The 26,227-nt window shown below is 50.7% G+C and overlaps 1 protein-coding gene across 5 annotated transcripts in view; it reads left to right on the top strand.

The window, feature by feature from the left end:
* ZPBP2 (zona pellucida binding protein 2) overlaps positions 1 to 26,227 on the top strand; it is a 274,873-nt gene that overhangs the window by 163,582 nt on the left and 85,064 nt on the right. For all 5 annotated transcript variants that reach the window (XM_029572762.1, XM_029572759.1, XM_029572758.1 and 2 more), the window contains one exon: positions 24,593 to 24,678. In XM_029572762.1, the coding sequence (XP_029428622.1) occupies positions 24,593 to 24,678 (86 nt within the window). The remainder of the gene's footprint in view (positions 1 to 24,592; positions 24,679 to 26,227) is intronic.

The raw sequence follows: 26,227 nt of genomic DNA, 5'->3' as shown, positions 1-26,227 counted from the left end.
GCGTCCACAGGAGTTAATAAGCCGGGAGGCGGCACTCAGCTGGAGCGGACTGATGGCGTCTTCACCCTGGAAACCCAAGACCCCCCCAGGAGGAGCCCGTAGGGGTCCAAGTCGCTGGGACTTAGGAGAATCGTGAATGAGTCCAAGGTCTGTGGCTGGCTGAAGACAAAGGAGAATCGTGAAGAAGACCAAGGTTCGAGGCTGGCAGAAGACAAAGGAGAATCGTGAAGAAGACCAAGGTTCGTGGCTGGCTGAAAAGGAGAATCGTGAAGAAGACCAAGGTTCGTGGCTGGCTGAAGACAAAGGAGAATCGTGAAGAAGACCAAGGTTCGTGGCTGGCTGAAGACAAGGAGAATCAGGAACCGGAGCTGGAGTCAGGATATGTAGACAGCAAGTAGAGCCCAGAGCTGGAGCCAAGGCACAGCAGGACCAAACAGAACCTGACCTGGAAGCAAGGCACGGCTGGGACAAGCTGGAACCGGAGCTGGAAGCAAGGCACGGCTGGAACAAGCAGGAACCAGGGCTGAAAGCAAGGCACGGCTGGAACAAGCTGGAACCGGAGCTGGAAGCAAGGCACGGCTGGAACAAGCAGGAACCAGGGCTGGAAGCAAGGCACGGCTGGAACAAGCAGGAACCAGGGCTGGAAGCAAGGCACGGCTGGAACAAGCTGGAACCGGAGCTGGAAGCAAGGCACGGCTGGAACAAGCAGGAACCAGGGCTGGAAGCAAGGCACGGCTGGAACAAGCAGGAACCAAGGCTGAAAGCAACGCTGGGAAGCAACTAAGCACACAGTAGAGTGACCTCGTTGCAAAGGCAAAGCAAGGAAGTCAGACGCTGGTTTAAATAGCCGGCCAGCGTCTGACGTCAGGAACGGGGCGGTTCAGCACTTCCGGGTGCTGGACCTTTAAGAGCCCCCTGCTCGCGCGCGCGCGTTGCCTGGCAGTGGGAGGAGTCTGAGTCGCTCCTCGGCAGCGTCTCCACGTGGAGAGAGACGCTGCCATGCGGCCCTGCAGGCCCCAGGAGCAACGGAACGCGGCGAGACCGGGAGAGGCAGCAGAAAGGTAAGGACCCGGTCGCTAGCCTAGCGACCGGGACCGCAACAGTACCCCCCCTTTTACGCCCCCTCTTCAGAGGACTAGGCCTGTCAGGATGGTCCAGATGATATTGCTGTAGGAGAGTCTTGTCCAAGATGTTGCGGGCAGGCTCCCACGTATTGTCTTCGTCTCCACAACCTTCCCAGGCCAGCAAATACTCCCAACGTCTGTTGGCGAAACGAGCATCCAGGACCTCTCGTACCTGAAACGTAGGATCCCCATCCGTGGTGGTGGAAGCGTCGTCAAGAGGCCTGGGGTGGAATCTGGAAAGAATTACTGGTTTTAAGAGAGAGACGTGAAAGACATCATGAATGCGTAAAGTGGTTGGGAGTCGTAGACGGTAAGAGACCAACCCTACTCTTTCTGCTACGCGGAAGGGACCACAGAACTTGGGAGAGAGTTTCTTGGAAGGTTGCCTCAAATGAATGTTCTTTGTACTAAGCCACACTAGATCGCCTGGGAGGAAGGTGAATGCAGGTTTTCGGTGTCGATCATAGTAGCGTTTAGCAGTGCGTGCGACCTTCTGAAGACGGTGTTGAGTTGAGGACCACAATTTACTCAATTGGTCCGCGGACAATTGAGCAGCGGGTGAGGAGGTTGGTACAGGTAGAGGTAACGGTGGTTTGAGCTGTTTACCGTACACAATTTGAAAAGGGGATTTCCCCGTCGCCGTATGTATCTGATTATTATAGGCGAATTCAGCCCAAGGCAAAAGCTCCACCCAATTATCTTGTTTGTGGTTAATGAACGCTCGTAGGAACAACTTTAAAGAACGATTCATGCGTTCAGTTTGCCCATTACTTTGCGGGTGAAAAGCGGAAGAGAAACTCAACTGGATCTTAAATTTTTTGCATAAGGCTTTCCAATACCTGGCTGTGAATTGAGGACCTCTGTCTGAAACAATGTCCTGAGGCAGACCATGAATACGGAATACATGGTGTGTGAACAGAGAAGCCAGTTCAGTGGCGGAAGGTAATTTGGGTAAAGGCACAAAGTGAGCCATTTTAGAGAAGCGGTCCACCGTGACCCATACCACAGTCTTGCCTTGCGAAGGCGGGAGTTCCACCATAAAGTCAGTGGCAATATGTGTCCAGGGTTCCGTGGGTATAGGTAACGGTTGTAGTAACCCTCTCGGGGGGCCATTAAGCGGTTTCTGCAGAGCGCAAGTGGGGCAAGAACTCACGTAAAGGGAAACATCACGTCGAAGACCTGGCCACCAATAGAAACGATTTATAAGATCCAAAGTTCTTAGTCTACCAGCGTGCCCCCCGGTCAAGGAGTCGTGGCCCCAAGACAGGACTTCCCTCCGAAGCCTTTTAGGAACCGTAGTCTTACTTGAGGAACAAATGGAAGTAGTAGTTAGTTGAACACAGGCAGGATCCAGGATGGTTCGTGGAGAGTTGTCCTCTTCCTCCGGCTGACAGGTACGAGATAGAGCATCGGCTCGAACGTTCTTCTCCGCTGGTCGAAACTTGAGGATGAAATTGAAACGACTGAAGAAGAGTGACCATCTTGCTTGCCGCGAGTTTAGTCGTTGAGCTCGGGCCAAGTACAATAAATTTTTGTGGTCAGTGTACACTGTCACCGGATGATTAGCCCCCTCCAGCCATTGCCTCCACTCCTCGAAGGCTAACTTAATGGCTAGGAGTTCCTTGTCTCCGATGCCATAGTTACATTCAGCAGGCGAAAACTTTTTAGAGAAGTAAGAACATGGCATCAATTTGCCCGAAGTATCGTGTTGACTGAGCACCGCTCCAACAGCCAGATTCGAGGCATCGACCTCCAAGATGAAGGGTCTTTGTGGATCTGGGTGTCGTAGGCAGGAAGCGGCTAGGAATGCTTGTTTTAAGTCTTCAAAGGCAGCCGAGGCGGTAGTGGACCAATCGTGAGCGTTAACCCCTTTGCGAGTAAGCGCCGTGAGAGGAGCTACCTTCTGGGAGTAATGTGGTATAAAATGCCTGTAAAAATTGGCGAATCCAAGGAATCGCTGTAGCGCCTTCAGACCAGACGGGCGAGGCCAATTGACAATGGCCGCCACCTTCTCTGGGTCCATCTGGAAACCGGACGAGGAAACAATATATCCCAAGAACGGAAGCGACTCGCGCTCAAACTGACATTTTTCAAATTTAGCGTATAGATGATTGTCCCTTAGAGCCTGTAAGACTTGTTTGACGTGTTGGCGATGGGAAGAAAGATCTTGGGAATAGATCAGGACGTCATCAAGGTACACTATGACGAAGGAATGAAGCATCTCCCGGAGTACCTCATTCATCAGATTCTGGAAGACAGCAGGGGCATTACATAAGCCGAAAGGCATTACTAAGTATTCGTAATGTCCATCTCGCGTGTTGAACGCTGTCTTCCACTCGTCACCGGGACGAATACGAACCAAATTGTATGCTCCACGTAAATCCAATTTTGTAAAGATCTTGGCCCCCTGAAGTCTATCGAGCAGTTCTGGGATCAGAGGCAAGGGATAGCGATCTTTCTTAGTGATGGAGTTCAGACCTCGATAGTCTATGCACGGCCGGAGGGAGCCATCTTTTTTGGACACAAAAAAGAATCCTGCTCCTGCAGGGGAGTGCGAAGGACGAATGAACCCTTTGGCAAGATTCTCCGTAATGTAGTCTGACATTGCATGGGTTTCTGGCAGAGAAAGAGGGTATACCCTACCCCGCGGAGGAGTGGAACCAGGTAGTAAATCAATGGCACAGTCGAAGGGCCGATGGCATGGAAGCAGTTCAGCCTTTTGTTTGGAGAACACGTCAGCGTAATTCTGGTACGGCAAAGGAAGGTCCAGGGCAGAGTGAGAGAGTAATATCTCCGGTCTAGGAACGGGATCCAGGCAATTCTGGAAACAGGAAGGACTCCATTGCGCAATTTGGAGAGAGTCCCAATGGATCACCGGAGCATGTTGTTGCAACCAAGGGAGTCCCAGGACCACAGGGTGCACCGATTTATCAAGTAGCAAAAAGGAGATTGTCTCAGTGTGAAGCACTCCCGTCCGTAAAGTGAGAGGCATCGTAGTTTCAGAAATGGATCCAGGTAGAGGGGTTCCCTGGATAGAGGTAACCCGTAATGGAGGTATCCGGCGCTTAGTAGGTAGTCCTAATTGGTGTACCAGTTCTCTCCAGATAAAGTTCCCTCCGGCTCCGGAATCAATGAAAGCTAGAGTCTGAAAGGAGCCACCTGGATACTCCAACGTTATAGGAACTGTACATTGAGGAGTAGCATTAACATAGCCTAGGGGAACCTCCTCATCTCTCCCTAGACTTGAGCTTTTCCCGGTCTCGCAGGACACTGACCCAGGAAATGACCCTTAGTGCCGCAGTATAAGCACAGGCCTTGAGTGCGGCGACGTGTCTTCTCCTCCTCGGTTAGGGGCGCCCGACCAAGCTGCATAGGTTCCTCAGAGGGGCTGTGGGAGGCTGATGATGTCTTGTGAGATAAAGTCAGAGACCTGGAGAAGGAGGGTGCCAAAGAGACAGGCCGACGAGGAACTCGACCCTCCTTAGCTCGTTGCTGCAATCGCCGGTCAATCCTCCCGGCCAAGTCTATCACCCCGTTCAGAGTGAAGGGCAGGTCGCGAGCCATCAGCTCGTCCTTGATACGGCCTGCAAGGCCTTCCAAGAAAATACCCCGCAAACAGTCATCCTGCCAGCCGAGTTCCATCGCCAGAGTACGAAATTCAATAGCGTACTCCACCAGAGAACGGGATCCTTGTCGTAGCTGTAGAATTTCAGTGGTAGCGGTGGTAGCACGAGCTGGCTCGTCAAAAGTCTGTTTGAAGTGAGTCACGAAATCCTGTAAATTGTGCAGCATGGCGTCCTGTTTCTCCCACATGGGAGAGGCCCATAGCATAGCTCTCCCATCGAGCAGAGACAAAATATATGCTACCTTGACGGCATCAGACGGGAACTGCCCTGGTAGCAAAGTGAAACGGATGAAACACTGATTCAAAAACGCCCTGCACGATCTGGCATCCCCGGAGTATCGAGTAGGCGCTGGAAGCTGAGTCTGCGCGGGAGCTAGAACCGCCGGTGGAGGCGGGGGTTGTGCCACCGGAGGAGGATTGGCGTCCAAGCGACTGGCTAGGCGATCCACCGTAGCAGCCAAGACTTCCAGACATTGCTGTTGCTGCTGGATTCTTTGGGCCATGCCAGGGATGGCCTGCATAGGAGCGGAGTCCGCCGAGTCCATGGCCTTTGCAAACTGTTATGTTATGAGTAAAGTCAATAGTGGACCCTTGGGCCGGCTGAGGTGGACAGCGTCCACAGGAGTTAATAAGCCGGGAGGCGGCACTCAGCTGGAGCGGACTGATGGCGTCTTCACCCTGGAAACCCAAGACCCCCCCAGGAGGAGCCCGTAGGGGTCCGAGTCGCTGGGACTTAGGAGAATCGTGAATGAGTCCAAGGTCTGTGGCTGGCTGAAGACAAAGGAGAATCGTGAAGAAGACCAAGGTTCGAGGCTGGCAGAAGACAAAGGAGAATCGTGAAGAAGACCAAGGTTCGTGGCTGGCTGAAAAGGAGAATCGTGAAGAAGACCAAGGTTCGTGGCTGGCTGAAGACAAAGGAGAATCGTGAAGAAGACCAAGGTTCGTGGCTGGCTGAAGACAAGGAGAATCAGGAACCGGAGCTGGAGTCAGGATATGTAGACAGCAAGTAGAGCCCAGAGCTGGAGCCAAGGCACAGCAGGACCAAACAGAACCTGACCTGGAAGCAAGGCACGGCTGGGACAAGCTGGAACCGGAGCTGGAAGCAAGGCACGGCTGGAACAAGCAGGAACCAGGGCTGAAAGCAAGGCACGGCTGGAACAAGCTGGAACCGGAGCTGGAAGCAAGGCACGGCTGGAACAAGCAGGAACCAGGGCTGGAAGCAAGGCACGGCTGGAACAAGCAGGAACCAGGGCTGGAAGCAAGGCACGGCTGGAACAAGCTGGAACCGGAGCTGGAAGCAAGGCACGGCTGGAACAAGCAGGAACCAGGGCTGGAAGCAAGGCACGGCTGGAACAAGCAGGAACCAAGGCTGAAAGCAACGCTGGGAAGCAACTAAGCACACAGTAGAGTGACCTCGTTGCAAAGGCAAAGCAAGGAAGTCAGACGCTGGTTTAAATAGCCGGCCAGCGTCTGACGTCAGGAACGGGGCGGTTCAGCACTTCCGGGTGCTGGACCTTTAAGAGCCCCCTGCTCGCGCGCGCGCGTTGCCTGGCAGTGGGAGGAGTCTGAGTCGCTCCTCGGCAGCGTCTCCACGTGGAGAGAGACGCTGCCATGCGGCCCTGCAGGCCCCAGGAGCAACGGAACGCGGCGAGACCGGGAGAGGCAGCAGAAAGGTAAGGACCCGGTCGCTAGCCTAGCGACCGGGACCGCAACAGCACTCACCCTAAATTTTTACCTAAGGTAGTTTCTGAGTTTCATATTAATCAATCCATCATACTACCTATCTTTTTTCCCAGGCCCCACTCCAACTCCGGGGAACAGACTCTGCATACCCTAGACTGCAAACGAGCTCTAGCTTTTTATCTAGACCGTACAGTTGCTCACAGGAAGAGCACTCAATTATTTGTCTCTTTTCATCCTAACAAGTTAGGACATCCTGTGGGTAAGCAGGCTCTTTCCTCCTGGTTGGCGGACTGCATTTCTTTTTGCTATCAGCAAGCTGGCATTCCCTTTCAAGACCGTGTGAAAGCACACTCTGTGAGGGCCATGGCGACGTCAGTGGCACACCTTCGATCGGTGCCGCTTCCTGACATCTGCAGGGCTGCAACCTGGAGTTCTCTCCATACCTTTGCAGCCCACTATTGTTTGGACAAAGCTGGAAGACAGGACTCCATCTTCGGCCAATCTGTCTTGCGTAACCTTTTTCCAACGTGATGTACCAACACCCTTCCACCTTCCCGGTAGGGTGCGGATGCCCTTTACCAAATTCCACCCCAGTTGTAGTGCCTGTTGCACGTCGTTGGGTGCATTTGGTGCAAGTCAGGACATCCTCAGCTCGGTACTCACCCATTTGTGAGGACAACCATCCTGCTTGTCCTGTGAGAAAGCAAATGTTGCTTACCTGATGTAACAGGTGTTCTCACAGGACAGCAGGATGTTAGTCCTCACGAAACCCGCCCGCCACCCCGCGGTGTTGGGTTTGTTTTGTTTTTACTTTCTAGGCACTGCCTGTAGCTTTGAAAATCAGACTGAAGGGAGACCCCTGCTGGCTGCAGGGTCAGTGCCTTGCTGGGCATGCCCAGTAGGGGCCAGTCAAAGTTCTGTTTAAACTTTGACAGAAGTTTTCCGTGGTGGGCTCCATCCTCGATGTCACCCATTTGTGAGGACTAACATCCTGCTGTCCTGTGAGAACACCTGTTACATCAGGTAAGCAACATTTGCTTTGCCGGGTACCATACCACCCCGCGGACGAGTATACCCACTATCCCTTCCAGAGACCCAGGCCATGTCCGCGTATATCAAGGAAAACCTGGAGCGGGGCTTCATCAGACCCTCGAATTCCCCTGCTGGGGCCGGGTTCTTCTTCGTGGGGAAAAAGGATGGGTCTCTTCGACCCTGTATCGATTACCGTGGCCTGAACCGCATTACTCGACGTGATCGCTACCCATTGCCCTTGGTTCCCGAACTCCTGGACCGTCTTCAAGGGGCCCGAATATTTACCAAGCTGGACCTCAGAGGGGCTTACAATCTTGTGCGAATCCGTCCAGGGGACGAGTGGAAGACCGCCTTCAATACTAGAGACGGTCATTATGAGTATCTCGTCATGCCATTTGGACTCTGTAATGCCCCAGCTGTGTTCCAAAATCTCATGAATGAGTTACTCCGCGACCTGCTGCATACCTCAGTCATTGTTTACCTCGACGATGTGCTAATATACTCCCGGGATCTTGAGTCACATCGTCAACATGTTCGCCAGGTACTTCAGAAACTAAGGGAGAATCGGCTTTACGCCAAATTGGAGAAATGCCAATTTGAACAAGAATCTCTACCCTTTTTGGGGTACATCGTCTCTTCCGCCGGCTTCCATAAGGACCCCGACAAAGTCACCGCAATTGAAAACTGGCCGCAACCGCTGGGAGTTAAAGGGCTTCAATGCTTCTTGGGCTTCGCCAATTTCTACCGCCAGTTTATCCCGCACTACTCCAGTCTGGTAGCCCCATTGACGGCCCTTACCCGGAAGGGCGCCAATGCCCGAAAGTGGTCACCCACCGCCGTACAGGCCTTCCAGGCTCTCAAGAAGGCCTTTCTACAGGATACCTGCCTCTGCCACCCTGATCCTCAGAGCCAATTTATCGTAGAGGTCAACGCCTCCGACTTGGCGGTGGGGGCTGTGCTTGCCCATCTTTCCAAGAATGGTAAATCCCGGCCCTGCTCATACTTCTCACGGAAGTTTTCCCCCACGGAGAGGAATTACGGTATCGGGGACAAGGAATTACTTGCCATCAAATTAGCCTTTGAGGAATGGCGTCAATGGCTGGAGGGAGCCCAGCATCCTATCATAGTCTACACAGATCACAAGAATCTGGAATATTTATGTCGCGCCCAGAGGCTCAATCCCCGGCAGGCGCGCTGGTCCCTCTTCTTCAGCCGGTTTAATTTCTCCCTCCACTACAGACCGGCAGCTAAGAATGTTAGGGCAGATGCCCTCTCCCGCGCCACAGAGACTGTCGATACCATCAAACCTCCTCGATACATCCTGGACCCAACTAAGGTTCGGTTAGCCGCCTCTGAAGTGGCACCCGCGGGTAAGACGGTGGTTCCTGCTCGCTCAAGGAGGAGGATGTTAGCATGGACCCACGATTCACTGACTGCCAGGCATCCAGGGATGGCCCGGACTCTAGAGCTCTTGACAGAGTTCTATTGGTGGCCACGGGTCAAGGAGGATGTCCGTCTTTATGTGCAGTCATGCCCTACGTGCGCCCGACAGAAACCTCTGCCAGGCCGCCCCTGGGGGCTCCTCCAACCGCTTCCCATCCCTACAGAGCCTTGGATCCACGTATCCACGGATTTTATTGTAGAATTACCCCCTTCGGAGGGAAAAATCGTAATCTGGGTCACGGTTGACCGGTTCTCGAAAATGGCACATTTCGTGCCTCTCGCGAAACTGCCCACGGCCCCTGAACTGGCCGAGCTAATTATCCAGCATATCTTCCGACTACATGGGTTGCCCTTGCACATTACGTCTGACCGGGGTCCTCAATTTACGGCAAAGTACTGGAGGGCTCTCTGTAAAAAATTTGGAGTACAGCTGGATCTGACCACGGCTTTTCATCCTCAGAGCAATGGCCAAGTTGAACGTACCAACCGTACTCTGAAGGCCTTTCTCCGAGCCTTCGTAGGAGATCTGCAAGACAACTGGGTCGCCCTCTTACCCTGGGCAGAGTTCTCTTACAACCGCCATAAACACTCCGCCACCTTACAGTCCCCGTTCCAATTGGTCTATGGGAAGATTCCCAAGCCTCCCCTGCCTTTGCCATTGACGGTCTCTTCTCCGGCAGCGCAGTTAACGGCTAGACAAATTCACCACCTCTGGCACTCCACTCAGGAGAAACTTCGTCGAACCGCCGCCCGGTTTAAAGAATATGCAGATAGGACTCGGCGACCCGCTCCAGTTTTCTTACCCGGGACTAAGGTATGGTTGAGTACCAAAAACATTCAGCTGCGAACTCCTTCCATGAGGCTAGCATCCCGATATATTGGCCCCTTCATCGTGGCCGAACGTATTGGGGCAGTGCCCTACAGGTTACGCCTGCCCTCCACTCTTAAAATACATGATGTCTTCCACGTTTCCCTGCTCAAGCCAGGGGTTCTTTCCCGATTCCAGACTCTGCCTCCGGAACCCACTGTCACCTCCGCTGACCAAGAGGACACGTATACAGTGAAAGAGGTTTTGGACGTTCGTCTACACCGCCATCGCTGGGAATACCTTCTCTCCTGGGAGGGCTACAGCCCCGAGGAAAACTCCTGGGAACCCTCTTCGCATATTCTGGATAAGGACCTCCTCCGCCAGTTCCATTTGGCTCACCCGGACAAACCAAAACCCCCGGGGAGGGGGCATAGGGGGAGGGGTACTGTTGCGATCCCGGGTCAGCCCCGGGACCGCCACTCACCCCCACGCCGAGCCCGGTCCGCCTCCACCTCCATTGGGCCTGCACAGGCCTCTGATGCCGCGCTCCCGCTCCGGAGGAGCAGCCGGCGTCCTCCCGCGGCTGGCCCTGCCCCCTAGCCGTGCGCGCGCGCGCTAGGCCTCCAGATTTAAAGGGGCCAGCGCGGGAGAACTCTAATTCCCTGCAGATGACGTCAGACGCTGCAGGGCTATCTAAGCCCTGCAGCTGGAGCCTTTCCTTGCCTTGCAACGAGGTTCCTCAGGGCTCCCTGACGTCTAGTTGCTGCGTTCCTGATTTGATCTTCTCCTCCGACCCGGCTTGCTTCCTGACTCTTCCTCTGTCTTCTCCACTGGCTCTGGAATCGTCGTCTGATCCCTGGCTTTGACCTGTTTCCGTCCTCAACTCTGCACTTCGCCTCTCCCCTGGTTCTGGCTACTCCTCTGACTTCTGGCACCGACCCGGTTCCGTTATACGACTCCGCCTCTTGTCTCTCCCTTGGCTCACGACTCGGCTTGACTCCTGGACCCTGCCTCGGACCTTCGCGGTTCTTTGGTTCCCTTGTCCACTGGCCCCGAAGATTCTCCTAAGTCCCAGCGGCCCGGCCCCTACGGGCGCCTCCTGGGGGGGCTCCGGCTTCCAGGGCGAATCTCCAAAAGTCCCAGCGGCCGGACTCCTATGAGCTCCTCTCAGGGGAGTGCCGGTCTCCAGGGTGAAGACCTTCAAGTTACCGCGCCCAACGCCGTCCACTTCTCATCCCGCTGCCGAGCCCTTGGTCGCATAGGGCTCCACCTTGGTCCATTGTCCAGCCGTCCCCAAGTCCGTCAAGCCGCCTCCCGGTCGGGACGCTTGCTGTGACCCTTCACAGCACTCCATCTCCTGTCCTGACCGGCCCAAGGGTCCACGAAGCTAACAGAAGGCTTGTCTCAAGATAAATGGAGGATATTCTAAACCGTTCGCTGTGGGTAGGGGCACCCGACAGGGATGTCCTCTTTCTCCGTTGCTCTTTGCCATATTCTGGAACCTTTCACACACCACATTCACGACAACTCTAACATCCATGGCGTGGGGGTGGGATCTTTTTATTCCAAATTATCCCTATTGGCAGGCGACATCCTCTTCACTATCACCAACCCTTCCCAATCTTTAGTGGCACTCACGGAAGAAATATCGGCCTTTAGCAGGGTTTCTGGTTTTAAAATAAATTGGGAGAAGTCTGAATTGTTAAACGTATTGGTGCCTATGCTGATGGTTGATCAACTTAAGAAGTCTCTTCCCTTTAAATGGGCTAAAGAGAAAATAAAATATTTGGGGATTTACAATGGCCACCAGACTGACCTTTTTCAGCTTAACTATCCTCCATTATTAGCGAAAATTTATAAAGATTTGGAGGAATGGGATCGCTACCACATTTCGTGGCTGGGGAGACTAGCCGTTCTAAAGATTAATGTCTTGCCTAGGCTCTTATACCTGATGCAAATGTTACCCATTGTGGTACCCACAAAACTAATTGCCAAGTGGCAGAGTAGATTTTTTAAATTCTTGTGGAAAGCGAAGAAACCAAGGGTTAGGAAAACCACCTTATACCTTCCTAAATCCCAGGGTGATTTAGGAATGCCGAATCTATTAGGATATCAAGGTGCAGCGCATCTAAAAGCAGCTGTGGAATAGCATAATCCCCAAATGCAGAAACCGTGGGTCCAATTGGAGCAAGCGATGATGGGTGAATTTCCAATTTCTGCTCTTCTTTGGCAACATAGAAACCCCTGGATTCATAATGTTTGTTTACCTGAATTAGTTCAGGCAACTCTAGAAGTTTGGAACAAGTGGAGAGTCCTGCTTGTTGGTCACAGACAATATTTCCATAGCACACACATTTTTCACCACCAATCCTTCAGCCTTGCGGCTCATTCTCCGGCAACCAAAAAATGGATGGGACAGGGAATATTTAAGCTGTCACACATATGGGAACCAGGGGGGATAATCCCTTTTCAAACACTACGGGAGCATTATAATCTAGACATCAAGGATTATTATTTTTATTTACAAATTAAACATTTCGTTTCCCAGGCTCAGATGAAAGGGGAGCTTAACATGGGTATATCTCCGTTTGAGGCCTTATGCCTGCAGGCAGCTAAAGTACGTAAACATATCTCACGTCTCTATGCCATGATTGTAGGAGTTTTATCTATGCAGGCCCCCCATATTGTAGCTTGGGAAAGGGATCTTCGTGAAAACTGGTCTATGGAAGATTGGAAACGAATCTCTTACTCCTTGGGGAAGGGTCTTATATTGACTTCTCATATAGAAAATGGATATAAGATGTTGAATCGGTGGTACTTGACACCGGCAAGATTACATAAGATACACTCTACGATATCAGCTTTATGTTGGAAACAGTGTCAAGGAGTGGGCACTTTTATCCACTTGTGGTGGGAATGCCCTAAAACACAATCCTTCTGGGAGTCAGTGTCATGCTGGTTAACATCAGTATTAGGCAGCAAGATTACTCTCACACCCTCTCAAGCATTGCTAAATAAAGAAAATCCAAACTTATTGAGTTTTCATAATGCTTTTATTAAATACACTGTGACAGCATCGAGAGGGGTATTTGCTCGTCTGTGGAAAGTACCACTGACCCCTACCATACAAGATGTACAGAGACAGATGGTTTCAATACACACACTAGGGGAAATTACGGCTCACAAACATAAGACCATAGCTAAATTTCACAAAGTATGGCAACCTTTTGAATAATGGAAATTGACCTTTACCCTATAATTCAGCCTATTTCTAATTTTTATGTTTTTATTATCTTTATTAAGGTTATATATAGTGATTCTCTGGAGTAACTATGCTCTGCCTGCGATGTCTTCTATTACCTTTGTACCTTGCTGTAACAATGAGACTATTACCTTCGTCTTTCTTATCAATTTGTTAATAGATAGCATAACACTGTGTGAAGGTGGGAAGGGGGAGGAATGAAGAGGGCTGGTTTCAAAATTTACTATTGGCACAATCCTTTGTTGATCTCTGTTGGGATTTATGTAGATAGTATCTCTCATTTTGTACTTGAATATCTGATTGAGATCCTATGTCCTGTGTGATGCTGTTTATTTGATGCCAATAAAAACTTTACAGATTAAAAAAAAAAAATGTCCCAGGAAGGGCATTACCCCACGCCGAGAGACCTCTGAGTCAGTAGCCTTTGGTCTTACCACGGCATCACCCTTGTTTCTATTATCAGCTACCTTGGAACAATCCTCCACGTCTTTCGCCACCCAGGTTCTAGTGGACTCAGGCACGGTGGGGAATTTTATTCTACAGGATCTCATGAACCAGTACCAAATATCCTCATGTCCCTTGATGCCACTGTTGGCCCTTTCCTCAGTCTACGGAGACTACCTCCCCGATTTGGTGACCCGGACCACGCGCCCTCTTACGCTGAAGATTAGGCCAGATCATACGAAACTTATTTCCTTCTATGTCCTTCCTAGGGCAGTGAACCCAGTGATTCTGGGTTTACCTTGGTTATAGAAGCATCAGCCACAGTTCGACTGGACCTCGACTGATCTTGTTCAGTGGGGCCCGCAGTGCTCGGAATCTTGTTTAGAACCGGTGGAATCTCCCCACTCGTTGGTCGTGGCTACCGCTCTTCCTAACCTTCTGCTCCCAAGCAAAAAGTCTCAGGAGACTCAGACTAACCCTTGCTCCCTCCGGAGGAACATCTTGAGGGCTGTTTTCGCACAGCTGAAGGAACAACTCATGCAAAAAACGTCCGAATACGAAACCTTGGTAAAGGAACACAATTGAGCCATGAAAGGATTTTTGTCCCTCTTGTCGTTCAAGGAAGAAGAGGTCCAGAGTCTGCATGCCCTTCTGCAACAAGAGAAGGGGAAAAGGCTCCTCACTTCGGTTCTTTCTACCCTGTCTGGGGCCCCAGTCACCGCTCGAGGCAACTCTGGAATGTTTTCCTCTTTGTGTTCCGTGGGACTTCAGTCTATGGATCCACACGAGCTAGGGGACAATCGTTGCCCCATCCACTTAGACCCTCAGAAGTGGGGCCTAGAGGAGGGGGTACTGTTGTGTCGGCCGGCCGCAGAGCTCTCAACTGGCTCTCCTCGCCCCCTACCGGAGGCGGGCTCCGGCTCCTCGACAAAGCAGGGGGAGCACCTTCAGCGTTGCCCTCCTCTTCGCGGCCCTGTCTGCCACTGACAAGCCTCGAGACGCTGCGGAGACGTTGCTGCCGTCTGCTCCTCGCTGCCGGCCCCCCAGGCACGCGCACCTCTCTAGATTATTTAAAGGGCCTGCGGTAGGCTAGCCATGCCGGCCCCTTCTGATGATGTCATCAGCCTAGGACTATTTAAGGTGAGCTCTGACAGTCAGAGCTCATCTTGGCAACAGGTCTCCACGTTTGTTCGTGTGCTCGTTCCTGGTTCCTGTTCCTGTCGTTGTTCCTACATAGAAATGACAGCAGAAGACCAATAGGCCCATCATTTCTGCCCATCAAGCTTTCACACTTATTTTCTCATACTTATCTGTTACTCCGACCGCTGAGTTCAGGGCCCTTATTGGTAGCTTTTTTATTCTAATTTCCTTCCACCCCCGCCATTGATGCAGTGTTGGAGCCGTTCCTGCTTGTTCCTTCACCTGCGCCTTGTATCCTTGGACTGATTCTCTGGTATTGACCCCTGCTTCATCTGGACTACACTTGAACTGATTCTCTAGTATTGACCCCTGCTTTGCCTGGGCTACGCTTGGACTGATTCTCTGCTATTGACCCCTGCTTCGCCTGGACTACGCTTGGACTGATTCTCTGCTATTGACCCCTGCTTCGCCTGGACTACGCTTGGACTGATTCTCTGGTATTGACCCCTGCTTCATCTGGAGTAAGCTTGAACTGATTCTCTAGTATTGACCCCTGTTTTGCCTGGACTACGCTTGGACTGATTATCGGGTATTGACCCCTGCTTCATCTGGACTATGCTTGATCTGATCTCCTGGCTCTGACCTCAGTTCTGCTTCTGGTACCTCACCTTCCGGCTGCCTGCCCTGACTCCAGCTTGCCTTGGACTCTCCTTTGGTATCCCACGGACCTAACCTCTCAGGCTTCGGCCTATCCTTACCTGGACGCCCCCTGCTCTCCTCTGTTCCTGTTGGCATCTGGGTCTCTGGAACCCTGCCTCGTCTGGACCATCTTCGGCCCTCCAGTACCTCTGCTGGTTCCTGGCGTACCCTTGTCTACACCAACTGGGAGTTGTCACATGGAGGCCTGCCTAAGTCCAGCCGGCCCCGGCACCCAAGGGCTCAACCTAAGGGGAACGTGGGCTGGTATTGGCGAAGCTCCAGTCGGCCGCCTGCTCCGCCTCCCGACGGTGGGGACCAGCAGAGCTTGCCCTGCGGGTAGCGTCAACCCCACCTCGGGCCAAGTGTCCACCATTAGCGCAACAGCGCCAGAAGTGTGGGAGCATTACCCTTGGACTCCCACTGGCTCTGAAGGCAAAACAGATGACTTTGAGGCTGGCACTGTCCAAATGATGATCAGCTCACCTTTTTGTAAACGCTTTTAAATCTTATGCCTGATTGTCTGCTTTTAGTCTTGACTAACTGTCTTTTCTTTTAACCAAGTCTCTTGTCCTGTATGTTTATCTTATTAGATTGTAAGCTCTATTGAGAAGGGACTGTCTTTTTGTATTTTCGTACAGCGCGGCTATAAAAATGTTAAGTAGTAGGAGGATTAGTGTGGACGGAAGGAGGCAGGCCCACGCATTGTAAAAACATCATCACAGCATTATGCAGGCCATAGCTGATGAGAGAGAAATGCCAATCTGCCTAGGGCACCTCATACCCCTGCATCGGCCTTGCCTACTTGGGTTCCTGACACCATCGCATCTTGGTGCTGGGAAGGCTCAGAATTCAGGATGAATTGGTTTTACAGAACTGCGATTCAGTAAGAAAATTTGAAAATAATTTTCCCCTTATATAAGATTTTACTATGTGGGGATATCAGCTGTACATTTTGATTGGATATATGACATCAAGGAATATTTTGTTTGGATATACATTTAAAAAAAATATGTTGCTTATAATTATGCTACAAATTGTGTGCCTGTAAACTGACCCCTTAGATTACTGCATTGTGCCAGTACTATGGGGCTTATTAACATAGGAGGCACATTTAGGCATCATTGTGAAAAAAACTTCATTTTATTTTTCATGATATTTCATTCTAATATTATCCGATGAAAATTCAAAGAGCAGCACTGGCCCAGCATTATGCCAATGAACTGGAGTTGGGTGCAGGCACTGCAGTGCAATAACACTGCTCCATGCTTCCCCCGCCTCCTGGGCTACACATGCATTAACACTAATGGCAGGAACCTGCAGGATTCATAAGACAGTGGGAAGCAGATTCGACTAGAGAGCTGGGCAATGTAGAGCTGCCTTGCAAACCCTTTGTTTCTATCATTGAAATAAACAAAAGTATATGAAAATCCCTAATGAGTCCAGTTGTCCTTTTAGTGCCATTGCAGTTGTTCATGTTCTGCCCCCAAGATGGAGCTGTAAGGCAGAGAATAAGGTAGATTTAGTTTGCAACCTATTCTGTAAAGCTTGGCACTGTGAGCAAGGTTGTAACTTTGAGGTTGAGGCATGACTTTTCTTGCAGCACCACACAGATTAGGCCACATGCAAAACTAGACCCAATCCTGTGAGCTCCCGCCATGCTGTTTCCCCTGTAATAAGCAAGCAGGTATGTTCTTGCCACATAGCTATTGTTTGGAATGGCAGGGTTTAGTTGTTGGCACTCACATCACTTATATCCAACACTGCATTATGTAAAGGTTTTGATATTATCCCAGGACAAGCAGGATGCTAGTCCTCACATATGGGTGACGTCACTGAACGGAGCCCAGGCGGGAAAACTTTCTGTCAAAGTTTCTAGAAACTTTTGACTGGCCCCAGTGAGGCCACTGAGCATGCCCAGCATGCTATGATATTCTCTGCCACAGGTGTCTCTCTTCAGTCTTCGTTTTTTCCGCGCTGCAGCCAGCATCGCAGAACCGGAGCCGTTTCTCAACCTTCTTGTGACTTATTAGTCTTAAAAAAGTGATATTCTCTCTCATAAAATCTCTCGGGGTCTCTCCTTACCAGCCGGTAAGTAACCCAGTCTTGATTTATTTTCGGAGAGTAGAAAAAAATTTTACCTCAGTCGAATCGACGGCCGTCATTCGAAAAAATGTCCACAGGATTTAAAAAATGTCCTGTTTGTGCTAGAAAAATGTCACTCACGGACCCGCACACCGAATGTGTGATGTGTTTGGGTGACAAACATGACGTACAAAATTGTCCGCAATGTGCAGAAATGACGCCGAAGTCGAGGAAAACCAGGCTTGAAAAAATGGAACATTTGTTCAGCCTGCAACTTATACCTTCCCCGTCGCAGTCGTCGAGGTCGTCTCCGGCTGGAGCGACTAAGCGAGTAATTCTTAAAAAACCTCGCCTGGGGCCGTCAGGGGATCATTCCTCTCTTTCCTCGTCTTCGACGTCACCAAAATCCTCCGAAAAATCGAAGTCAAAACATCGACATCGACACAGAAGCCCCCCGTTGTCTGACTCTGCTTCCCAGCAACCCTCGACAGCGAAGCGGCCTAGAGAACAGGACATATCGGAGTCTTCAACGCCTCGGCCTACCTCGACTCCGTTGATGACGCCAGATCCCATACAAACAGCTTGTCAGGAACTGGTACCTCAGCCTGCGCCACCGCCCGCAACCGCTCTGCTTCCATCGGTTGTGCGGCCGGAATTGTCCGATTTCATCCGACAATCGATTTCTCAGGCTTTCAAAGAACAATTTACAATGCCGACTTCATTGTCGATGCCGATGATTTCCTCATCGATGCCGGCAACTTTGCCGATGCCGGTGGGCACACCGATGCCGGGGCCATTCTTGACCTCGACGGGACACAGGGACTCGACGTCGACACCGAAGATCATCACGTCATCGACGTCCATATACGCACAGCTTCCAGCGATTTCGTCGATACCCTTACCTTCCATGTTACCACCATCGACGGACTCGACACCACGGGCACCACCCTCGACAACTTCATCGAGGGCACCCATTCTTCCCTCGACGATACCTGATCAGGACACTACTGATACACAAGAATTGGCACTTTTTCAACGCCTCTTGAAAAAATATCACAAAGTTGTCGACACAGCTCCTCAAAAATCCCTGGAAGTGACTCCTCCCACAATATCCCTCGATGACCCATTACCTGGGCCTTCGGGTGTTTTCACAAGGAAAATCCCAAGAACTCCTTATCAACAGCCAGAGGAAGAAGATTCTTGGGACGATCCAGGGACAGATACTTCTTCTGAAGAGTTCATGTCCGAACCATCACCTCCTGAAGAAAGAAAAAGATCACCACCTGAGGACTTATCTTTTTCAAGTTTTGTCCAAGAGATGGCGGATACGATTCCATTCAAGCTCTCATCAGAAGATGATTCAAGACAGCATACATTAGAGGTGCTGCAATTCGTGGATCCGCCAAAACAAGTTCTGGCAATCCCCATCCATGAGGTTCTGTTGGATTTACAGCAACGAGTGTGGGAACATCCATGCACTGTTCCAGCAGTAAATAAACGTCTAGACACTACCTACCTAGTGCAGCAGGCACCAGGCTTTCAGAAGGCACAGCTACCACATCAATCTGTGGTAGTAGAATCTGCCCAGAAAAAATCTAAAAGGGTACGTCCACATTCTTCAGCTCCTCCAGGGAAGGATCATCGTTTTCCGGACTCCCTAGGAAAAAAGGTGTACCAAGGTGCACTTTTATCTTCCAGAATCTCTGCCTATCAACTGTACATGACACAGTACCAGCGGGATCTCTGGAAGCAAATGGAGCACTTCTCAAATTCTCTCCCAGAGCAGTTTCAAGAATCTGCTCAATCCATTATCACCAAAGGCCTCGAAGCTGGGAAACATGAGGTAAGGGCTGCTTATGACAACTTTGATACAGCCTCAAGAACAGCAGCAGCCGGTAATACAGCAAGAGGATGGGCCTGGTTGAAGGCTTCAGATCTCAGGCCTGAAGTGCAAGACAAGCTTGTAGATCTGCCATGCCGTGGGGATAACTTGTTTGGAGAGAAAGTACAGGATGCTGTCCAACAACTTAAGGATCATACGGAGACCTTAAGACAGCTATCACAACTGCCTCAAGAACCAACCACCCAGGCCCCTAGACGTTTTCCACGAAGGGAACCTAGACGTCCATACTACAGGCCAAGAAGGTACTATAATCCACCTACCAGAACTAGACTTTCCAGGCCTACCCAGCACTCTCAGGCCAGACAACAAAGACCAGCTCGTGCTCAGCCTCCTCCACAGACTGGTCCAGCTACGGGTTTTTGAACACAAATCCAGAGATCAGACCCACCCTCCAAAACCCCAAACAGCACATACCAGTGGGAGGAAGGATTTCCTACTTCCAATCAAATTGGGAAAACATAACCACAGACCAATGGGCACTTTCCATTGTAGCTCACGGTTACAAACTAAATTTTCTCTCAATTCCTCCAGAATTCCCACCAACTTCCTACCCACAACAAAATTCCCAAATAATTCAGTTACAAATAGAATTATCCACCCTTCTGACAGCCAGGGCCATTCAACCAGTGCCCAGGTCTCAGCAGGGCAGAGGATTCTACTCCAGATATTTCCTCATTCCAAAGAAAACTGGAGGCCTACGACCCATCCTCGACCTCAGAAATCTCAACAAATTTCTAAAAAAAGAAAGGTTCAGGATGGTTTCACTAGGCACAATGCTACCTCTTCTTCAAACAGGAGATTGGCTCTGTTCTCTGGATCTTCAAGATGCTTACGCTCACATTCCAATATACCCTCCTCATCACAAGTATCTGCGCTTCAAGGTGGGCCTTCAACATTACCAATACAGAGTACTGCCATTCGGCCTAGCTTCTGCTCCCAGAGTATTCACCAAATGCCTGGCAGTAATAACAGCACACCTACACAAGCAAGGTGTACATGTTTTCCCATATCTGGACGATTGACTCATCAGAAGCCAATCTCAACAAGGAGCAATACAGTCTCTCAACAAAACTATTGCTCTACTGCACTCCATGGGATTTCTCATCAATTATCCAAAGTCCCATCTCACTCCATCTCACCTGCTTCAATTCATAGGAGCGGATTTAGACACCAACCTCACCAAGGCATTTCTGCCAGTGGATCGAGCAAACACACTGTCTCTACTGGCAAGCTTGATTCACTCCAAGGAACAAGCAACAGCTCATCAGTTTCTCACATTACTAGGCCACATGGCCTCCACAGTTCATGTCACTCCTATGGCAAGACTGGCCATGAGGGTAACTCAATGGACTTTAAGATCACAGTGGATCCAAGCCATTGAACCACTTTATTCTCCAATTCAAGTAACCCACCAACTACGTTCTTCTCTACTGTGGTGGGTGAACAAGGACAATTTGTGCAAGGGCCTACCCTTTCAACAACCAGTCCCACAAGTAACTCTGACTACAGATGCATCCACCTTGGGTTGGGGAGCTCACATAGGGAATCTCCAAACACAAGGAACATGGACAAAGCTCGAAGCAACATTTCAAATCAATTTCCTGGAACTTCGAGCTATACGGTATGCTCTGCATGCCTTCAAGGACTGCCTTACCAACAAGACTGTGCTGATACAAACAGACAACACAGTAGCCATGTGGTACATCAACAAACAGGGAGGGACAGGCTCGTACCTCCTTTGTCAAGAGGCAGCTCAGATATGGGGTTGGGCCTTGAACAACTCCATATTTCTCAAGGCCACTTACCTAGCAGGCATTCACAATGTAGTGGCGGACAGACTCAGTCGTCAATTCAAACCACACGAATGGTCACTAGATCCCACAGTAGTGACCAGGATATTTCAACGTTGGGGACAACCAACAGTAGACCTCTTTGCATCACATCTGAATCACAAAGTGGACAACTACTGTTGCCTATACAACCTGAACAACAGGCCATCCAAGGACGCCTTTGCTCGCCCTTGGAACTCAGGCCTCTTATATGCGTATCCTCCGATACCACTCATAACCAAAACTCTAGTGAAGCTACAACAGGACAGGGGGACAATGATACTCATAGCCCCATATTGGCCTTGACAAGTATGGTTTCCCACACTTCTAGACCTCTCAGTCAGGGATCCCATTCGCCTGGGAGTAGCTCCCACTCTCATAACTCAGGATCAGGGTCGGTTGCGACATCCCAACCTTCAATCCCTATCACTGACAGCTTGGATGTTGAAAGCTTGATCCTACAACCACTCAATCTTCCAGCTAACATTTCCCAAGTTCTTATAGCTTCACGTAAACCTTCCACAAGGAAGAACTACGCTTCCAAATGGAAGAGATACACTTTGTGGTGCAGGCAAAAAGACATCAATCCTTTCACTTGCCCCACAAAGTCTTTATTGGACTACCTGTACCATCTTTCAGAATCTGGTCTACAGACTTCCTCTGTAAGAGTACATTTAAGTGCAATTTCAGCTTACCATAATCAGGTATCAGATGCACCTATTTCTACACAACCCCTCATAAAAAGATTTATGAGAGGTTTAATTCTTCTTAAACCACCAATTAGACACCCAGTCACTCAATGGGATCTAAATTTGGTTCTAACTAGACTCATGCGTTCTCCCTTTGAACCCATTGATTCCAGTGATCTGAAATTTCTTACATGGAAAACTATCTTCCTCATAGCCATTACATCAGCTAGAAGGGTTAGTGAGTTACAAGCACTAGTCACATATGAACCCTACACTAAGTTCTTACATGACTGACAGCTCGATACAGTAAAGTTCAGTTGAAGATTTCTCGTCTGTAACGAGCTCGCTGCGCACAATTCGGACGCGTAAGGCAAACCAGCGATACAGTCTCCAGTTTTGCGCGACCGTAGCGCTTCTTAAAACAGACGCGTAACCCTTCCCGCACCCGGCATGTAAATGAACGAATTAGCTGTATAATGAAGGAATTAGCTATTCCCCTCCGATACCGTAACGGGCACTCAGGTTCTCTCATTAGTAACGCACTGTTTTGCCGCGGCGGTAACGTGTTAGTTTACCGCCTCCCCCTAGTAAGAGTTAGGACTGTGAGTCTAGTAACAAATCCATCGACACCGCTTAAGACACTCAAAAACAATAAAACACAATTTAAAAAAAAAGCGATACAGAGATGATCGAGAAAATGTAATGATGTGGGACACATAAAACCTGTCAGAAGAAAAAATAAAAATTTTTAAATACCTGTCGGAGGGCCGCGTGGGTACAGGCGGCGGCGGCGGGAGCCGGGTGGTCGCGTGTTAAATCTAGGCCGCGGGCGGGTGGGCGCCTGTTCCAGGCGGCAGCGGCAGCGGCGGCGGGGGGACACGCGTTAGTTCGAGACGGGCGGCGGGTGGTCGCGTGTTAAATCTAGGCCGGGTCCGCACAGGCCTCCGGCAGCCCCCACCGGCAGTGAATGAATGCGCGCCTGTGCGGACCCGGCCTAGATTTAACACGCGACCACCCGCCACCCGCCGGCCGTCTCGAACTAACGCGTGTCCCCCCGCCGCCGCTGCCGCCTGAAACAGGCGCCCACCCGCCCGCGGCCTAGATTTAACACGCGACCACCCGGCTCCCGCCGCCGCCGGCCGCCTGGACCCACGCGGCCGTCTGAAACTAACGCGCGTCCACCCGCCGCCCAGAACAGGCGCCCACCCGCCCGCAGCCTAGATTTAACAAGCGACCACCGGCCCCCCGGATCCCGCCGGCCGCCTGGACCCACGCGGCCCTCCGACAGGTATTTAAAAATTTTGATTTTTACACTTCCTGGTGCCTGTCATTTCAAATGTCATTTGAAATGACAGGTACCAGCGCACCCAGGTTACTGTATAGGCGCTGTATTAAGCGCCTATACAGTAAAATGGGTTACGCGGGCATAACCCTTCCCTACCGCTTTAAAGCCGCGGCATGCATTTGCATGCGATTAGAGGAGAGTATCGGGGAGTTAGTGAAGAGAACTGTGCGTGCGGGGAGGAAGGGTGCGCCTGACACTACCTCACTGTTTCTACCTTGACCTTACTGTATCGACCTGTGAGTGATTCTCCGTACTCATCCTAAATTCCTCCCTAACAGGTCGATACAGTAAGGCGCCTATACAGTAACCTGGGTGCGCTGGTACCTGTCATTTCAAATGACATTTGAAATGACAGGCACCAGGAAGTGTAAAAATCAAAATTTTTAAATACCTGTCAGAGGGCCGCGTGGGTCCAGGCGGCCGGCGGGATCCGGGGGGCCGGTGGTCGCGTGTTAAATCTAGGCCGCGGGCGGGTGGGCGCCTGTTCCGGGCGGCGGGTGGACGCGCGTTAGTTTCAGACGGCCGCGTGGGTCCAGGCGGCCGGCGGCAGCGGGAGCCGGGTGGTCGCGTGTTAAATCTAGGCCGCGGGCGGGTGGGCGCCTGTTTCAGGCGGCAGCGGCAGCGGCGGCGGGGGGACACGCGTTAGTTCGAGACAGCCGGCGGGCGGCGGGTGGTCGCGTGTTAAATCTAGGCCGGGTCCGCACAGGCGCGCATTCATTCACTGCCAGTGGGGGCTGCCGGAGGCAGCCCCCACCGGCATTGAATGAATGCGCTACATACTAGACTGAAGAGAGACACCTGTGGCAGAGAATATCATAGCATGCTGGGCATGCTCAGTGGCCTCACTGGGGCCAGTCAAAAGTTTCTAGAAACTTTGACAGAAAGTTTTCCCGCCTGGGCTCCGTTCAGTGACGTCACCCATATGTGAGGACTACATCCTGCTGTCCTGGGATAACACCTATTACAAGGTAAGCAATTTTGCTTTATCCCAGCATGATTCATGATCAGTATTGTGTACTGGGGCTGTACAAACAAACAGCCAGCTGGAAGGAATTGCTCATTGGGGAATACATAGTTTACTTCCATTCTCTACTTAGTGCATTGGTACCCTCCTCCATATATTTAATGGTCAAAATGCTTAGATGCCAACTGTTCACACATTCTTTCTGCTGATGCTGTCAACAGACGCAAGTCTCAGAGCCTCTACCTAACAGAGCCTTTGCAGTATTTATTAACAGTGACCGCTTGTTCAGTAGAATAAGCTCTTCATTATAGTGACATGACTGGTCCCTGTAGAAGCCATTATAAGTAAACCAAGGGGGAACTCCATGTTTTATATATTTGCATCATTGTTAACACTGCCTGAGACCCTTCAAGTTTCTGTTTGGTTTACTTTTTCAGAATGGTTGGCTGGTTGTTTACAGTAAACTGCTACTTTTCCTTTCTCTGTGATAACATTAATGTTATTTTGTTCTTTCCACTAGTAAATCCTTTCGCTCCAGGCTGGGAATCAATGTGCCGTAATATTACCTATGACTGCGAGGATGAGACCAATAGCAGAATTCTACAGGTTGGATGTGGAAACGCAATTAATCTTTCTTTTCACGGTGATTGTATTGTGCACTGTCGGGATGAGCCTCGCTTTCAGCACTCAGCCCTTCCAGTAAAGGGTGATGTGGATAATCGGGATGCTCTGGGCCTCTTTTCAACTCCAGTATTCTGTCCCAGATTTACAAGCCAAATCTCACACAGTCACCAGCATGTGACTGATAGTAAATCCCCCCACAGCTGCTAGAAGCACAGTCCTCTAACCAAAATCCTGCCACTCTTCATCTGCAGGTAGAGACACTGATTTCACCTTTTCCCCGCTACACAAACAGCCAAAGAGTCAGCACCTGCTTCTAGCAGTTTTCAAACTCAGCTCTGATTCTAGTCCAGGTGCAGAAGTTGGTTGGATCTTTTGATCCCCCGAGGATGGATCAGGGAGAAGCAGACCAATGCAGTGGCATTCTTTTAGGAGGGTTGGCCACCCACCCTGGAAATCTGCTCCCAGCAGGAGGAATTTACAGTAATTGTAATACTGTTTAGCTTTAGCCAAGTATTTGGTATTTTCCCTGTACGCACCCAGATCATCCCAGACTGCTGGGTTATGCCTCCCTTCCAGCAGATGGAGACATAGAAAAACTTGAAGGACACCCCTGTAAGTAGGATGCGCCATCTGCAGCCCCTTCAGTATTTCTGTCTCCAGCAGATGAAGGTGGCAGAACCTGCAGTCCTGGCTAATTGATTCTAAACAAGAAACAAGAGAGTTGCAGTGACAGGAGTCCTTTAAATTTGTCTGGCTGAAACAAAGTTTCAAAAAAAAAAAAAAAAAGCTGGGCCTCCTGAGGAGCAGAGTTATTTCTCCTCGGTGGTAGGCCTGTCGAGTGCTTTGCCCTTCTCTCCAGTGTACCAGGAGCAGTAGCCGGTGAGTGACTGGGGGGGATTTACCGGTGGGCCGGTCCCTCCCCCCTGGCCCAGAGACAACCGCGGGTTGTGCTCAGGTGAGGCCAATGCGAATTTAAAAAAAAAAAAATAGAATCGGAATGCGTTGTTTCTTGCAGCTGCGGTGCTCTTATTCGGCCTCCTGGGCTCCGGGGTTTATTTTTGTGGCTTCCCCTCCTTGTTCAGCGCGGCAATGCCACGCACTTTGTCCTGCAAATCCTGTGGGGAGCCGGCAGCACTGCTCTCCAGAGATAGCCTCTGCTCCCGGTGTCTTCCTGGGGGCGAGGGCCCGTCAGCAGGGGCAGCTGGCGGCAGAGGGAGGCAGGCACATCGGTCCTGTGGTGCGGGCACCCCAATGCTGCCTTGTAGTACTTGGCCTGCCCTGCTCCTGCGGAACGCGACAACGGTAGCCATTTTAGGAGCTTAAGATGCTGATGCAGACAGCTCAGCAGGGGAAGGGGATCTCCATCCTCAGTTATTTCTGCAGGATTTTTGCCCCGGGTCTCCCCATGATTTATTTCAAGCTTTCCATGCTCCTTTGGGTACCCTCCCTCGGGAAAATTTAAAGGGCCAGCAACCTTTTTCAGCTGATTTTATTTTACTATTACATAAGGCTTATTTATTTATTTAATTAA

Source organism: Rhinatrema bivittatum, chromosome 12 (assembly GCF_901001135.1).
Source record: "Rhinatrema bivittatum chromosome 12, aRhiBiv1.1, whole genome shotgun sequence".
NCBI classification, from domain to species: domain Eukaryota; kingdom Metazoa; phylum Chordata; class Amphibia; order Gymnophiona; family Rhinatrematidae; genus Rhinatrema; species Rhinatrema bivittatum.
The sequence above is the reverse complement of the archived record's forward strand: the minus strand, read 5'-3'. Positions and strand labels throughout refer to the sequence as shown.